General features: G+C 40.9%; 1 protein-coding gene across 1 annotated transcript; it reads left to right on the top strand.

Moving 5' to 3' along the window:
* Window positions 1–396: 396 nt before the first annotated feature.
* On the top strand, window positions 397–14,938 carry mmadhca (metabolism of cobalamin associated Da). The gene is made up of 8 exons (XM_061889245.1): window positions 397–484; window positions 883–936; window positions 2,925–3,066; window positions 3,147–3,364; window positions 7,466–7,571; window positions 7,668–7,783; window positions 11,820–11,906; window positions 14,281–14,938. Exons 2-8 carry the CDS (start codon window positions 925–927, stop codon window positions 14,509–14,511), a joined length of 912 nt encoding a protein of 303 aa, XP_061745229.1. The 5' UTR covers window positions 397–484; window positions 883–924; the 3' UTR covers window positions 14,512–14,938.
* The last annotated feature ends 2,552 nt before the right edge of the window (window positions 14,939–17,490 follow it).

Here is a 17,490-nt window from a genome sequence, read left to right as displayed (position 1 = left end):
CTACCCCGTCTTCCGCCCGATTGTAGCTGAGATAGGCACCAGCGACCCCAAAGGGAATAAGCGGTAGTAATGGATGGATGCTGTAAATATACTCCTCCCCCCGGCCACGCACCCCACCTGCCGAAATTGGAGGTTTCAAGGTTGGCAAGTATGCTGAGGAGTATGCAACATTTTTTTTAAGAAATCTTTTCTTGCAGCCCAGCCTCACCTAGACTCTGCGTCCAGTGGCCCCCAGGTAAATTGAGTTTGAGACCCCTGATGTAAATAATACTGGTAAAACGTCAGGAAAGTGAAAATTTCAAGTTTGATTTTGCTGCCATCTAGTGGCGGGCTTTTTAAGGAGGCTCGCGCGGCTCAAAGAGCGCATGCGCGAAATGTCCCGAATCGCTTATGGTCGTTATGCGAGGATGTAAGCGCATGCGCGAAATGTCCTGAATCGCTTCCCGTTGTTATGCGAAGATCGGCTGACGTGCAACTTCAGTAGGTAAGAACAATTTGTACTTGACGGTGTAATTCAGTCCAAGAATTATAATGTGTTCCACATAATGTAGTTTTGTTTAGCCGACAAAGTGTTTTACTGTTTTGCGTTGTGAAATTAAAGACTCAAACGGGAAGGTGTCAAAACCAGATCAGCTGATTGACCTTATCTCTCCTTAAAACAAACACAGCGATCATGTATGCACCCGTCGCAGTTTTTTTCACTGTTGTTAACTTAAAATTGTTTTTTTTGTCCTATTTTATTCGAAGCGTCGTCAGGTTGAGACGTAATCACAACATTACGTCAGCTATTGTGCGCTACGGCAGCTTTAGCTAGCATGTGCGGCTAGCTTCAACTTTCACTTCGTTAAACATCTGCTATCTTTTATTTGTGTTTGCCAACAGGTGTGACGGTGTAAAGAAAAAGCTAAAGGTGGATTATCAGTGATGCCCAGCACAGTAAGTTACATTTCTAGCGTCTGCTTCGCTAACAAGTGACCGGGGCCGACTCTAGGCTTTGTTAAATAATAAAAAAAACATTCTTAAACGTTCACAAATGAAAATGGTAGACATACTTGAACACACACACAAAAGCCAACACAAAATTAATGTTTCGTCTGCCAAGTAAATACATACAGGGGGCAAAAAAGTATTGTCAGCCCCCGATTGTGCAAGTTCTCCCACTTAAAATGATGACAGAGGTCTGTAATTTTCATCATAGGTACACTTCAACTGTGAGAGACAGAATGTGAAGAAAAAATCCAGGAATTCAAATTGTAGGAATTTTAATGAATTTATTTGTAAATTATGGTGGAAAATAAGTATTTGGTCAACCATTCAAAGCTCCCCCTGATGAACGGAGGTTTTGGCTCAAAATCTCACGATACATGGCCCCATTCATTATTTCCTTAACACGGATCAATCGTCCTGTCCCCTTAGCAGAAAAACAGCCCCAAAGCATGATGTTTCCAACCCCATGCTTCACAGTAGGTATGGTGTTCTTGGGATGCGACTCAGTATTCTTCTTCCTCCAAACACGACGAGTTGAGTTTATACCAAAATGGATACATTTTGTCATCATTTTAAGTGGGAGAACTTGCACAATCGCTGGCTGACTGAATACTTTTTTGCCCCACTGTATAGTGTGGTTTTTGTTTTCTAAAAGGAACTACAACTTGTAGGTAAGTTTGTAGCTTTTCAAAGTAATCAATTCACATAAAACCAGTATTATCAGACATGTCTTGGAAAGACGATTCCAGTGATATAACTGTCATTTTCCTGGGATGAATATTACCAAAGTTATGGACTTTTAAAGGGCTACTGAAATGAGATTTTTTTTATTTAAACAGGGATAGCAGGTCCATTCTATGTGTCATACTTGATCATTCTGCGACATTGCCATATTTTTTCTGAAAGGATTTAGTAGAGAACATCGACGATAAAGTTCGCAACTTTTGGTCGCTAATAAAAAAGCCTTGCCTTTACCGGAAGTAGCAGACGATGTGATGTGCGTGTGACGTCACGGGTTGCGGAGCTCCTCACATCCTCACATTGTTTACAATGATAGCCTCCAGCAGCAAGAGCTATTCGGACCGAGAAAGCGACGATTTCCCCATTAATTTGAGTTAGGATGAAAGATTCGTGGATGAGAAAAGATACAATGAAGCACAAAAAAAAAAAAAAAAAACGGCGGCTCTGGGCGGCGGCAGTGGGAGCGTTTCAGATGTAATTAGACACATTTACTAGGATAATTCTGGAAAATCCCTTATCTGCTTATTGTGTTAATAGTATTTTGGTGAGGTTCTAAAGTCATACCTGAAAGTCGGATGGCTGCGGTGTCTCTGAGAGAAGCCGAGGAGCCAAGATCACAGCTGCGTTTTTGACAGCTACAGGAGGAGGTCCCATAATCCACTGATTTTATATATATATATATATATATATATATATATATATATATATATATATGTACATATATATTTTTTAACCGATTAGGAATTGTTACAAGTAAGAATCGCGATTTATTTAAAAATTGATTTTTTTCCACTTCTACTTTTACAGGAATTAGATTACCTAACTAGGAACCTACTCAGTGGCCTAGAGGTTAGAGTGTCTGCCCTGAGATCGGTAGGTTGTCAGTTCAAACCCCGGCCGAGTCATACCAAAGACTATAAAAATAGGACCCATTGCCTCCCTGCTTAGCATTTAGCATCCAGGGTTTGAATTAGGGGTTAAATCACTAAAAATAGATATTAATTTTGCCACACCTAGTGTGTGTGTGTGACAATCATTGGTACTTCAACTTTTATTAGACTTGCGCATAGGGAATGTGACAGCATCTGTAACTTTGCATTGAACCATTTAAAAGAATCAGCAGTAAAAATGCATAACACATTTTTTTATGGATCAGGTAATACTTTTTTTTAAATCATGCTTTTTCTACCCTGAAGGTGTTGTGTGGTGGAGGCCGGCTGGTCCGTTCTCAAACAATTGGTCGGCAGATGTTAGCCGCCATGGAGGTCTGCAGAGTCAGAACCTTCTCCACTGCAAACCCCGATGAACCGTACATAGCTGTGTCCCATGCGGACTCAGGTGAGGATTGTACTCGCCGCGGAAAAAGAACATGGCAAAGTTTTGTGTCAATAACTGCTAATAACACGTATGTCCTGTAGGCCCCAGGACTGTGTGGCCTGATGAGAACATGGGACCTTTCGGACCTCAGGACCAGCGCTTCCAGCTGCCAGGTAATGTGGGCTTCGACAGCCACCTGGAAGGCGTGGAAGAGAAGAAGAAATCTACGGCGAACAGAGTGGTGCCGGATGTACTGACGGCACCGTGCAGTGCCGAGAGACACCAGTTTGTTCTGGCCCAGTTTGTCAATGAGTTTCAGGTGAGAATGTTATCAGTCTAAGACAGGGCTATTTAACCAGATTGTTCAGGGGCCAGCATTTCCACCGAGGTCCACACGTCTCCTTTCAGTATTAATTTTATTTTGAGGTTGTTTTTTTTCCAGCGTTACATTTTTAAGGAAAAAATAGCCCTGTTGTGGGAAATTCCATAACAGGAATTCGTAATTCGTTTGGTTAAAATGTCAATGCCAGGATCTGCCCCTGATCTAAGTTTTCTTCTGCAATCGTCCCTCGTTGCTTGCATGGTAGTCCCTTGTTGATTGCATGGTTTTGTTGCTCTGGTCCATGATAACTTCCAAACTGCGAGAGTTTACATTAGCAAAAATATAATATATAAGAATCGCAACTTTCTCTTCCATGTTTTCTTCCATAGACACCATAGCCTGTGTGTCATTAAAGGCCTACTGAAATGAGATTTTCTTATTTAAACGGGGATAGCAGGTCCATTCTAAGTGTTATACTTCATCATTTCGTGATATTGCCATATTTTTGTTGGAAGGATTTAGTAGAGAACGACGACGATAAAGTTCGCAACTTTTGGTCTCTAATAGAAAAGCCCTGCATATACCGGAAGTATGTGCACGTGACGTCACGAGTTGCAGGGCTCCACACATATTCGCATTGTTTTTAATGGGAGCCACCAGCAGTAAGAGCAATTCGGACCGAGAAAGCGACAATTTCCCCATTAATTTGAGCGAGGATGAAAATTTGTGAATTAGGATATTGATAGCGAAGGACTAGGAAAAAAAAGCAACTGCTCCGGGCGACGGCAGTGTGAGTGTTTCAGATGTAATTAGACACATTTACTAGGATAATTTTGGAAGATCCCTTATCTGCCTATTGTTTTAATAGTGTTTTAGTGAGATTTTAAAGATTGTAAAAAGATACCTCGAGGTCGGATGGCTGCGGTGAACACGCAGTGTCTCAGAGAGAAGCCGAGGAGCCAAGCTCACAGCTGCTGCAGGACGACGAATAATCCACTGATGTCTTCAGTAAGATATATATCACAATTTCCCCATCCAAAAACATGCTGGTTGACGTAGAGAAACATGTTCGCTTGACCGCTCTGTGTTAAAGCTTCACAACAAACAAAGAAACACCGGCTGTGTCTCGGTGCCAAAGACAGCTGCAATCCACCGCTTTCCACCAACAATATTGTTCATTATAGTCTCCATTATTAAACGAACAAATTGCAGAAGATTCAGCAACACAGATGTCCAAAATACTGTGTAATTACGCCATTAAAGCAGGCGACTTTTAGCCGCTAGTGGTGCACCGCTAGTATTTCCTTACAGTCTGTGACGTCACGCGTACGCTTCATCATTCCGTGACGTTTTCAACAAGAAACTCGCGGGAAATTTAAAATTGCAATTTAGTAAACTAAAAAAGCCGTATTGGCATGTGTTGCAATGTTAATATTTCATCATTGATATATAAATGAGTTGGCGACTTGTCCAGGGTGCACCCCGCCTTCCGCCCGATTGTATCTGAGATAGGCACTAGCGCCCCCCGCGACCCCAAAAGGGAATAAGCGGTAGAAAATGGATGGATGGATATATAAACTATCAGACTGCGTGGTCGGTAGTAGTGGGTTTCAGTAGGCCTTTAAGCATCATGAAGAAAGCATCAGTAAAAGAGGACACAAAATAGAATGCTAGCCTCTTAATTTCTTTATTTCTCGTTTGTGAGCGCCGGGTCTGCTCTTCTTTCTCCATTTTCCCGCAGGATCTGACTCCCATCTCCCATCGTGGGTGCTCCTGAATGCCGGGATCGCATTACATTTTTTTCATCATTCAAATGTTTGCTGCAAATTACAGTCCTCTCATTTGACCCATTTATAAGACTTAATTTAACACTACTTTAAATTCAAAAGACTCTGCAATGTGCCACAATATTTGAAGCACCAGGGGGTGAAGGACCGCGATATACAACAGGAGCACTCTAGTGTTTTTGAGATGTTCTGCAAAAATTTTAATCTCCCCCAAGTTTTAACTGAGCTTAAGGAGCACCTGTCAAATAGCCCTTTGAGCTATGGCATTGGTGTTCAAAGTGTGGCCCGGGTGCCATTTGCGTCCCGCAGCTAATTCTTTAGCTGCCCATTATAAAAAATTTACCCAAAAAAACCTATAAAAATTGGAATTACAAAGCAAAGAGGTGTAATGCAACAAGAAAATGTTGCAATATTGACACTAACAACTGCCATGCAAGCAGTGTTATAGTTTAAAATTGTCTTTGCGCAAAAAATAATAAAACCTTAGAATCGATGGATAATCAGAAGTTGATCTAGAGCAGTGATTCTCAAACTGTAGCACGCGGTCTTCATAATGGTATGCCAAATAATCAATTAATTAAATACCCACACACTGTTACCGTTCAAACTGTGTGCAGTGTTACAGTGGTCAAAAATTATTTTGTTAAATAAAACCTTGAATGAATGCCAAGGCCTATTACGCTACTGTATTTTCATGTTTGTCATTATGGTGGTACTTGCGGAGTCTTTTCTGAGGTGGTACTTGGTGAAAATAGAGATTTAGTTGGTTAATATAAAAATAATATATGTTTATATATGATTTATTTTTACACTTTTATGAGTGGAAGAGTGGCCCTTGGGATCAAGCCAATTTATTTTTAAACTTTCATCGATCAAAAAATAATAATGAAGCAAAATCAATGTTGTTATAAATTATTTACCTATACAAAGCTTCAATTAATTCACATCAAGTATTCTATTTTGTGAAATGTTTTGGGGAAAATATTGCATATTGTGTGTTTCTGCCGTGAAAAAAAAGTTTTCTTTGGGGAGGAAAGGGGGCATAAAACAAAGAAAAAAAACGTATATGTTATTTATTGTCAACACTTAAATGACTGAGAGCCTTTTGGGCCACTGGGGCCTTTAACACTTAACCACTTAAATGAGGGGAGCAGTAACATACCATTAGGGGCGGTATAGCTCAGTTGGTAGAGTGGCCGTGCCAGCAACTTGAGGGTTTCAGGTTCGATCCCCGCTCCCACCATCCGGGTCACTGCCGTTGTGTCCTTGGGCAAGACGCTTTACCCACCTGCTCCTAGTGCCACTCACACTGGTTTAAATGTAACTTAGATATTGGGTTTCACGATGTAAAGCGCTTTGAGTCACTAGAGAAAAAACGCTATATAAATATAGTTCACTCTTCACGAATGATTTTGAAAAATGAAAAATATCAAAATGGCCCAAGCTTGCCTTTATTTTTCAGTTTGCGGTCCTATGTGGAAAAAGTTTGGACACCCTAGGCCAGGGGTCGGGAACCTTTTTGGCTGTGAGAGCCATGAAAGCCAAATATTTTAAAATGTATTTCCGTGAGAGCCATATCATATTTTTTAACACTGAATACAACTAAATGCGTGCATTTTTTAAGTAAAACCAACATTTTTTGAGTAAAATGAGTAATTATTTTTAATAACATTGTTATTTCTTGAACAGGTGCGGTAAAAAACGGATGGATGGATTAAAATGCATGAGAATGTTTCATATTTTGAACGTTATTTTTAACATCGTGATTACCAGCGGAATTATTCATTACTTATCGTGTTAATGGGTCGGGAACCTTTTTGGCTGAGAGAGCCATGAAAGCCAAATATTTTAAAAATGTATTTCCGTGAGAGCCATATCATATTTTTTAACACTGAATACAACTAAATGCGTGCATTTTTAAAGTAAAACCAACATTTTTAGGGTATAATAAGTCTAATTATTTTTAATAACATTGTTATTTCTTGAACAGGTGCGGTAGAAATGGATGGATGGATTAAAATTGCATTAGAATGTTTCATATTTTGAACGTTATATTTAACATTGTGATTACCAGCGGAATTATTCATTACTTATCGTGTTAAGCAATGTCAGCCAAGATTTATCTGAGAGCCAGATGCAGTCATCAAAAGAGCCACATCTGGCTCTAGAGCCATCGGTTCTCTACCCCTGCCCTAGGCCTTCATTATAGTTTGCTGTACTCAAATGTTCTCAAGTGGCTAGATTTTAAAATAACCCGTGTTCATATCGGACACGTGCATTTAAACCTGGGTTTGCATGTGCTGTTTCTCAGGGGAAGCTGGGGCCCATATCCAAGCGGGTTCACAAAGCTGAGCAGTATTTTCATCAAACAGACACAGACTGTTCCATAAATTCCTGCCCGGAGCTGCTAAGAAAAGGTGAGCAGAGTTTTGGAGTTGTACCTGTACCTTCTTTATCCCAACTGGCAGTGCTTCTACGTGAAACTAACTCTCAAACATGCGTGTGACGGACAGATCTGGAGCTGTTGTTCCCGACGGCACCCAACACTTCCATCACAGTCGTGACGGTCTCGCAGAGGAGCGGTCTGTTGGAGGAGGCGGAGCCAGACAGAGAGCAGTTGCTCAGTAGAGTGAGTCTTGGGAGTGTGCAGTGGAACCTCAAAGGTTGATCTAACTTTTTAATTGAAGGGAGAAGTTATGTGAAGAAACAGTAACACTCACTTAAACAGTAATCCAAAAAGGTTCATTAGGTCTTCAAAAATAATGCAATTTATTTTTCTTACAGCCAGACCTGTGTTTACTTTCCGCTACAACTGTTGCCTTCCTCAGAGGTTTTCAGATGATGTTGCTGTGACGTGTCTGGTCAGCTGATTTAAACAGTTTTTGGCGCTGTCCTCCTGCTTGTAGTAGCAGGCTGACAGCGCTATCTGCAGTGACAACCTCTGAGGAAAGCAACAGCTACAGCTGAAACCGTCTGGTACGGAAGTAAACACACAGGTCTGGCTATAAGAATAATAAATTACTCACTTATATAAATTAGTCGTGTTTTGTATGTGTTACTTTTAACACAGCTTAATTTCTTATTTCACCTTCACATAAAGCCTTTATCGACGGTCATTACAGCGTGTTGGAGTGTTTAATTGTTAAAAAATGTTGCCGCCTTGTCTTTGTAAATTTGAAAAATACCACTGCCTTTTGTTTGTGCTGTTAAAGCTTAATTAATGTCTTTACCATTTTATTGTTCACTCAAAAGAAGCTGTAATAACATTAGCTGCGTTTCCATTACCCCGAGAAATGCGCAAAACCTAAATATCGCAATAAGAAAAACTAGTAATGGAAACACCCGTATTTTGAAAGACCTGCAGGTATGTGATTTTTCTGTCTATAGTCACAAATCCATCTTTTTTTATATCTGGGGGGGGGAAATTATGTTTTTCTTAGTTTTTTATGACCTACAATGTGTGTTAAAATCTTGATCCGTCTCTTTGCCATACCTACCAACTATTATAGTTTTCCTGTAATGAGTACGGTTTTTGATAATCCAGTGGTAAAATATGCGGTTGTCCATTAAAGATTAACTTAAAGGCCTACTGAAATGATATTTTCTTATTTAAACGGGGATAGCAGGTCCATTCTATGTGTCATACTTGATCATTTCGCGATATTGCCATATTTTTGCTGAAAGGATTTAGTAGTGAACATCCACGATAAAGTTCGCAACTTTTGGTCGCTAATAAAAAAGCCTTGCCTTTACTGGAAGTAGCAGACGATGCTCGCGTGACGTCACGGGTTGTGGAGCTCCTCACATTGTTTATAATGTGAGCCTCCAGCAGCAAGAGCTATTCGGACCGAGAAAGCGATAATTTCACCATTAATTTGAGCGAGGATGAAAGATTCGTGGATGGGGAAATTTTGAGTGACGGATTAGAAAGAAAAAAAAAGGCGATTGCATTGGGAGCGATTCAGATGTTTTTAGACATATTTACTAGGATGATTCTGGGAAATCCCTAATCTTTCTATTGTGTTACTAGTGTTTTAGTGAGTTAATTAGTATCTGATAGTCGGAGGGGTGTGTTGACGCCAGTCTCTGAGGGAAGTCACGATCAGCTGCAGCACAAGAGAAGCTCCGCTGATTTCCGGTAAGAGGCGACTTATTTTCACACTTTTCTCACCGAAAACTGCCGGTCGACATGTAGTCGGGATCAATGTTCGCTTGACCGCTCTGATTCATAATAAAGCTTCACCTCCGGAAATTTTAAACAAGGAAACACCGTGTGTTTGCGTGGTTAAAGGCTAAAAGCTTCCCACCTCCACCTTTCTACTTTGACTTCTCCACTACTAATTGAACAAATTGCAAAAGATTCAGCAACACAGATGTCCAAAATACTGTGTAATTATGCGATGAAAAGAGATTACTTTTAGCCTTGTGTGGTGCTGGGCTAAAATGTCCCCTCCAACCAATAACGTCACAAACACACGTCATCATTCCGCAACGTTTTCAACAGGAAACTGCGCGGGAAATTCAAAATTGTAATTTAGTAAACTAAACTGGCCGTATTGGCATGTGTTTCACTGTTAATATTTCATCATTGATGTATAAACTATCAGACTGCATGTTCGGTAGTAGTGGGTTTCAGTAGGCCTTTAAAAATCGAAGCTACATAGCAAAGCAACTCCACGTGCAGGGGACAAAATATACGGGAAACTTCAATGATGCTTGGTTGGTTTACGTATAAAAACATCCATGATTGGTTGGTTGGTTTTCTACGATGAGTCACGATTGGTTAGGATTAGGGCAAAACATTACCGACAGGCCAATCAGAGGCAAGATAGGGCGGGTCATGGAACCAGGAAGGGAAATCATAACAGATGCGTACATCCCAAATGATGACGAGAGAGTCGACGCTGCACCATCGCAACGGGCCGTCTGGCTAGTCCCTTTCCAGAAACAGAGGCCGATCCGCAGGCTCGCAGAGACCCACATGACCCAACAATGTCAATGGGGGCCGTAAGTACGTTGCCTTTGAGCGATCACCCGCTGCCTTCATCATCTAGTGACATGATGTCAGCGGTGTCTGCAATACCTTCCTTAAAGTTGAGTTTTGCAGGATGAGATTTTACGAGAATTACTGCTCACTCCCTTAAATGGAAACACAAGTCGCCAATGTAGTTTGTCAAAATTTTAGAAATTTGCTTTTATTTTGAGACAAATTGCAATGGAAACTCAGCGATTGAAACCATAGTACCACGGATGTGTGACCGCGCAAACATTTGACAAATGTTTGGGGAGAATTAACCAAACCACGAATCCATCAAGCAGATTCCAATGACTAAAAATGTGTGGTGTTGTAACTTTGTCGAATGGCCGCAATTTCCACAAAGTTCACCTTCATGCATTCACGCACAGCTTGAATAGTTTAGTGGACAAAATGAGACAAAGGAGTGGCATAAAACACGTCTTTCTGTGGCAGCGTCAGAGAAAGTTGTACATTTAAACAAGCTATGGTGAGTTCAAGGACCGCCAAAATTAGTAGGACAAAACGGTGCTTGCCAAATACTCTCATCAGTGAAGCATGTTCAAACAGTGGAATTTCTAACAATTAGGAAGGTTAATGTCATGTTTGTTGTCCTACAGAAATCATATTAAAACAAAAACTATATTTTTTTTCCCCTCATCTTTTCCCATTTTTATACATTTTTGAAAAAGCTCCAGGGAGCCACTCGGGCGGTGCTAAAGAGCCGCGGGTATCCGACCCCTGATCCCAGGGTAAGGTAATTAAGAACAGATTGTCATTTGCAATGCTGGCCTAGCAAAAGAAGCAGTATTTGCATGATAGAGATGTTGAAGTCTAATGTTAATCTCTCATTTACCAACAAAAATTACCGCGCTATATCACTCTTAACCGTTCACAAATACTCTTAATGTGCGGGAGTAAATGTTTTGGAAAATAAATCACTTTTTAAGTGTAAAGAATACACCGATAATTTCTGCAACTTGTGAGCGGCAGAGCAGGCACCTGACAATAAGGAAAATGTTGGTGGTGTTTCTGTAATTACATTTAATTATTACTATTACTTATAATTATTTTTAACAATACAGTAATTTGACAATGATCTTTTAAGTCTGCGGTGTAAAACGAGTAAAACATTGTCTATTTTAAGTTCCATTTCTTTGTTGGAATCCTGTGCTTTTTTAGGTTAAGGTTACAAGTAGCACTTAGAACAGAACATTTATAAAATCACAAGTTGAGACAATTTTATCGAAGAAAAACTAAGCCTCACAACATAAACTTTTGTCACAACTTTCTGAACAGGCGGCCACAAGTTCAGGCCTTTTTTAGGCTGCAACAATCATAAAAGAAATCCTGCTAAATCCTGGAAGGACTGGTGATCAGAAAATGTATTTTTGTAATGAATTAAAACGGCACAAACTGAAAAAAAATTATGTTAAAGATTGAACAGCAATGATATTTTGTGGTTTGCAAGGACAAGGTAAGCCAGCTTCACACAGGTGAACCATTTCCTAAACGACTTCTTTTAGCACGGTCAGTATGTCAGCAACAGCGTAGCGTTTACAAGTTTGAGGTTCCTCTGTGTTTTTGATGTCTGTGTTTTGATCCCAAGAGGCGTGAAGTGACGCTCGCTGTGCTTCTTCATCCTTTGTAGTTTGTGAGCGGCGCAAAGGAAATGTGTTTCGCGCTGTGGACCGCAGGCTACTGGGCGGACTTTATCGACCCGACAACAGGAGAAGCTGTGAGTTCTGTTTTTATTTTTATTATTTAAAATATTAGAGCCCTGGTCTTGCATTTCAGTATGTCTCAATCTGATATCGGTTCGAAAAAGTCTTAATATCGGGTGTTATCCGCTTGCATGTGAAATTGTCAATATAAGCGCTTTGATACAAGCAGTCCTGCAGCATGTTTACTTGTGCAAAGTCTGTTATCCAGTACCAATTTTGGAGATGTTAAAATCGTCTAGGATTCGTTCCCTTTACCTTGGGCGTTAAAAGTCTGAGCTGATAATGACGTCACAGCCGAGTTGTGAGCATTCCAGTTAGGATGGCCACATCCACAAAAGCTATTCTTGTGCTTGCCTTGTCTGAATATCAACAACCTTTGGGAAAATATGCACACTTTCTGCAACCTCCAAACACGGTGGATGAAGGGGAATTACAGATGCTATTGCTAGCGATGTAGAACTTATATAACACATGAAATAAATGTTGTTTACGCTAGAGGTTCTTAATATTTTTGACCTAGGCGCCCAACTTTTCCACGAAGTAGGGTTTTGGGGCCCACTCAAATATTAACACTGTATTTGTTATCCATCCATCCATCCATTTCCTACCGCTTATTCCCTTTGGGGTCACGGGGGGTGCTGGTGCCTATCTCAGTTACAATCGGGCGGAAGGCGGCGTACACCCTGGACAAGTCGCCACTTCATCGCACGGCCAACACAGATAGACAGACAACATTCACACTCACATTCACACACTAGGGCCCATTTAGTGTTGCCAATCAACCTATCCCCAGGTGCATGTCTTTGGAGGTGGGAGGAAGCAGGAGTACCCGGAGGGAACCCACGCATTCACGGGGAGAACATGCAAACTCCACACAGAAAGATCCCGAGCCCAGGATTGAACCCCGACTACTCAGGATGTTTGTATTGTGAGGCAGACGCACTAACCCCTCTGCCACCGTGTATTTGTTATCTTACTTTTGATTTGTAATTGTGTTTAATAATATAACATACTTACAGTTTTACAGAATAAATCTTTGCAAATGATATAAATCAATGTACCATGAAACTAAAAGTAGGTGCTCTTAAAAACTGATGAAAAATACATTTACATACAATTACCCAGCGCTAAAACAAATAAATTCTAACTAAATCAATGATAAATAATGTCTCTTTAATGTCAGTGCAAATAAAAATACAACTTCACAAATTTAGTCATAATTTTTGCGCTTAAAATTTGACTTTAAAACTCCTGATTTCTTTTCGTTTTGTTGTAATTACTGCCACAAGTGGTGAAAAAGTGTATTACAACTAAGTACCGCTGCGGCCCGCAAGGACCATATCTGAGAACCAAATATTTTTCAGCAGCCCCCTAGGAGCCACTCCCGGTCCAACATGGTTAAGAAACAGCGGCTTACACTATAGTAAGGTTAGCATATTCAGACTGGAGAAACTGATCAGGCGGGCCGGTTTTACAATCAGAATGAAACTGGACTCACTGGTGACGGTGGCAGAGAAGAGGACTGTGGACAAATTAGTGAACATCCTCTGCATAGCGTTTTCAGTAGCTAGAGGAGCCTGTTCAGTGCTAGACTGCTTCATCCCAAGTGCAGGACTAATAGACTCAAAAACTCCTTTGTCCTACACGTCATTAAACTTTACAACTCATCTCTGGGGAGGTGGGTGGGGGGTACTAGGATGACAGGGGATGCAAAACAACTGCAATACTTTTTCATAACATGGTCACTACTGCCTAGTTTCTCTTGTTATATTCTTATTTTACTGTTACATTTTTATTCCCATTGCTGCTTTTTATTTTTATTCTTATAGTAATATTTCTCTCTTTTTTTCCATCTATACCCCCATTATTTACTTTACTTTTTACTTTTTAAATTGATCTCAACTCTGTACACTGCTGCTGGAATTTTAATTTTCCTGAAGGAACTCTCCTGAAAGAATAAATAAAGAACTATCTATCTATCTATCTATCTATCTATCTAATGTGGCTGATTTTGTGCGAAAAAAACAAATCAGAAGTGCTTATAACAGATATTATATAAAATTATATTGTTTACATCCAGAGCAGCCATCTTTGAGAAAGCGCTGACTTTCCGAGTTGCAAATCCGACCTGCAGGAGCGTTCCAGTTTAAATTCGGACTACGCAGTACAAATGGAACACACAGTCTGCAATAAAGGTATCGAAACATGGCACTGTTTGATTTTACGTTAATCAATACCCGATAGGACCGACAGAATTCGGTCGGTGCCTGTAAAAGTACAGAATTTGGTGGCCATCCCTAGTTATGAGAGAAACAAACATATTGTGTTCATCAGTCAAGTTTATTTCAGCCTCCATCGTAATTTGCTATCTTTCTCGTTTCCCAACAGTTCTTTGCATCTCCGGTTAGTCCGAGCACAGCACACACGGGGAAGGAGGAAGAGGAACCCCTGCATTCCGGATTCTGCATCGAGACGTCGGGCCCCTGCACGGTCATCCGCCACATTCTGAGAGGAACGCCCTGGTTTGTGGGGACCGTTTTCACCAATGCACCGACTCACAGTGCCGTCGTCACGCGGTTACAAGGACGCTCACGGGTACTGGACGACGAGGTGGAATGAGACGGATTTAGCCGCGGCGTTTGTGAAAAGGCTTGGCCGCCGTGTGTGTGTGTGTGTGTTTGTGTGTTTCTGTATATAAAGTGAGAGTACCACGCTCCAATAAGGTAGTAAACAAATGGACTGGACTGAGCTGTGACAGCGCAACTCTTGTGCTTGGCTGTGAACCCGCGGCAATGCCCTGCATCCGCACACCCGTACTGGGGCAGGTGGCATCCGCACACCCGTACTGGGGTAGGGAATATCCACACACCCGTACTGGGTCAGGGAGCATCCACACACCCATACTGGGTCAGGGAGCCTTTGAGCGCTCCATGGCCAGAGGTAGCAGGTTGCATCATTCACCAACCTGCACTCGGGCAACACTGATTGTGAGGAATCTCAGCTGCCGAACCAATAAAGCGACGTCTCGTCAGGATGCACTGAAAAACATCTGTCGTTATGGTTTCCTCGCAGGAAGTCAGAAAGGCTTCTTCAGAGTCAGAGCTTCTTGGTGCCCGTGGAGGCCTGCAGCCACATCTGTCTTTGCTCATAGGCCAGAGACACTTTTGCAGTCTTCTTCTTGAAAAAGGCCCTAACCTTGGTGAAAAAGTCTGTCTTTTTGGGCGCCTGGAGATGATGCCTGAGTGCCCGAGCGAGAGCTTCCACAAAGGCGGCCTGACAGCGGGCCATGGAGAAATACAGGCGCTCCTTAGATCCAAATTCCTCACAGAGGTCCTTGTAGATGTGGACGTGGAAGTCGCCGACATTCATCAGGAGGTTGGGGCGCGTCTCTACTACCGCGCTCATGAGATGCGCCAGCATCCAGTCGATGTCCATCTCCAGCACCGACTTGGAGTTGGAGTGGGCGATATGGTCCGTCAGCTTCCACAACAACACGGTGAAAAAGGTGTTTTCTTTCTTCGTCCATGTTCCCACGGACGTGTGGCGACAATAACCCTTTTCCGTTTTGGCGCAGCCGTCGGCGGGAGTGCGGGCGCGGAGTTTCTTTTCCGCCCGGGTGTTGAGCACCGGCGTGGGCAGAGGCGCCACCAAGCCGTTGATTTTCTCCTCCGACGAGTCGCTGTCGGCGCGCACGTCCTCCCCTGCGGCGCCGCCGGCCGTCCTCATGTTCTCTAAGCAGTTCCTCAACACTGAGATTGTCTGTAGCGCTATATCTCCGATCTCCGACACTTGGTGAGGCACGTCCGGGTACGTGAAAGAGTTGGGCTTCAAGGAGATGTCGGACAGCGCCTTGTTCACCGTCTTCGACACTTTGGCTGCGACCATCTCCAGCAGTTGGTCGCCGCACGGCGTCTTTACGTTTCCGGCGTTTATTGTGTCTTTGAGGGCCAGAAGAAGCGAGTCCCAAATGCACGCGTGGATGTCATCCTCCGTCACACACGAGAAGTTGAGCGCCCGTTGCAGAGTGTCACAACCTTTCCTAAAAAGGAAAAATAACACTTTTTAATCCAGACTTGGAAATGCACTTTTGAGGAATTTTGCCTATCATTCACAATCCCTGTGAGACAAGAACACATTTTTTTTTCATGCATTCTAAGTCGTAAAATATGGCAAGTATGAGGTAGCTAACAATGCAGCTAATGTTAATACTCTACTCCAGGGGTCACCAGGTAGGCCAAATGAGTAGCCCGCTGGCCTGTTCTAAAAATAGCTCAAATAGCAGCACTTACCAGTGAGCTTCCTCTATTTTTCTTATTTTTTTTATTTACTAGCAAGCTCGTCTCGCTTTGCTCGACATTTTTAATTCTAAGAGAGACAAAACTCAAATAGAATTTGAAAATCCAAGAAAATATTTTAAAGACTTGGTCTTCACTTGTTTAAATAAATTCATTTATTTTTTTACTTTGCTTCTTACAACTTTCAGAAAGACAATTTTAGAGAAAAAATACAACCTTAAAAAGGATTTTAGGATTTTTAAACACATTTACCTTTTTACCTTTTAAATTCCTGACAATTTAATCAATCTTCAACCATTTTTTTTTTTATTGTAAAGAATAATAAATACATTTTAATTTAATTCTTCATTTTAGCTTCTGTTTTTTGACGAATATTTGTGAAATATTTCTTCAAACTTATGATTAAAATTCAAAAAAAATATTCTGGCAAAGCTAGAAAATCTGTAGAATCAAATTTAAATCTTATTTCTAAGTCTTTTGAATTCCTTTTTAAATTTTTGTCCTGTAAAATCTACAAGAAATAATGATTTGTCTTTGTTAGAAATATAGCTAGGTCCAATTTGTTATATATTCTAACAAAGTGCATATTGGATTTTAACCTATTTTACACATGTCATCAAAATTCTAAAATTAATCTTAATCAGGAAAAATGACTAATGATGTTCCATAAATAATTTTTTTAATTTTTTAAATAGATTCAAATTAGCTAGTTTTTTTCTTAATTTTTTTCGGTTAAATTTTGAATTTTAAAGAGTCGAAATTGAAGATAAACTATGTTTCAAAATTTAATTTTCATTTTTTTCGTGTTTTCTCCTCTTTTAACCAATCAATTAAGTGTTTTTTTCATCATTTCTTCTCCACAAAAAACCTTCCGTAAAAGAAAAAAAATGTACGACGAAATGATGGACAGAAATACCCATTTTATATAAATATATATAAATTTATTTATTAAAGGTAAATTGAGCAAATTGGCTATTTCTGGTCATTTATTTAAGTGTGTATCAAACTGGTAGCCCTTTGCATTAATCAGTACCCAAGAAGTAGCTCTTGCTTTCAAAAATGTTGGTGACCCCTGCTCTACTCAGTCCATGAAGCCCTCTATAAAAAACGGCAACAATTCTCTATATTAGCCAAATATTCGAGATATTGTTAGAAGCGCTTTTGCTGTGGTGCCGTAATCAGCTTATGCTGCTATATTGACATATTGAGCCGGTGAGCTGCTGCATCGCCTCTGAGCTGGTGAAAGTTAATTCTAGATTATAAATCATGCTTGTCACCTGGATAGTACAAGGTTGTGGACATA

Source organism: Nerophis ophidion, linkage group LG27 (assembly GCF_033978795.1).
Source record: "Nerophis ophidion isolate RoL-2023_Sa linkage group LG27, RoL_Noph_v1.0, whole genome shotgun sequence".
NCBI classification, from domain to species: domain Eukaryota; kingdom Metazoa; phylum Chordata; class Actinopteri; order Syngnathiformes; family Syngnathidae; genus Nerophis; species Nerophis ophidion.
Note: the sequence above shows the minus strand (reverse complement) of the source record. Positions and strands in the feature narration are given on the sequence as shown.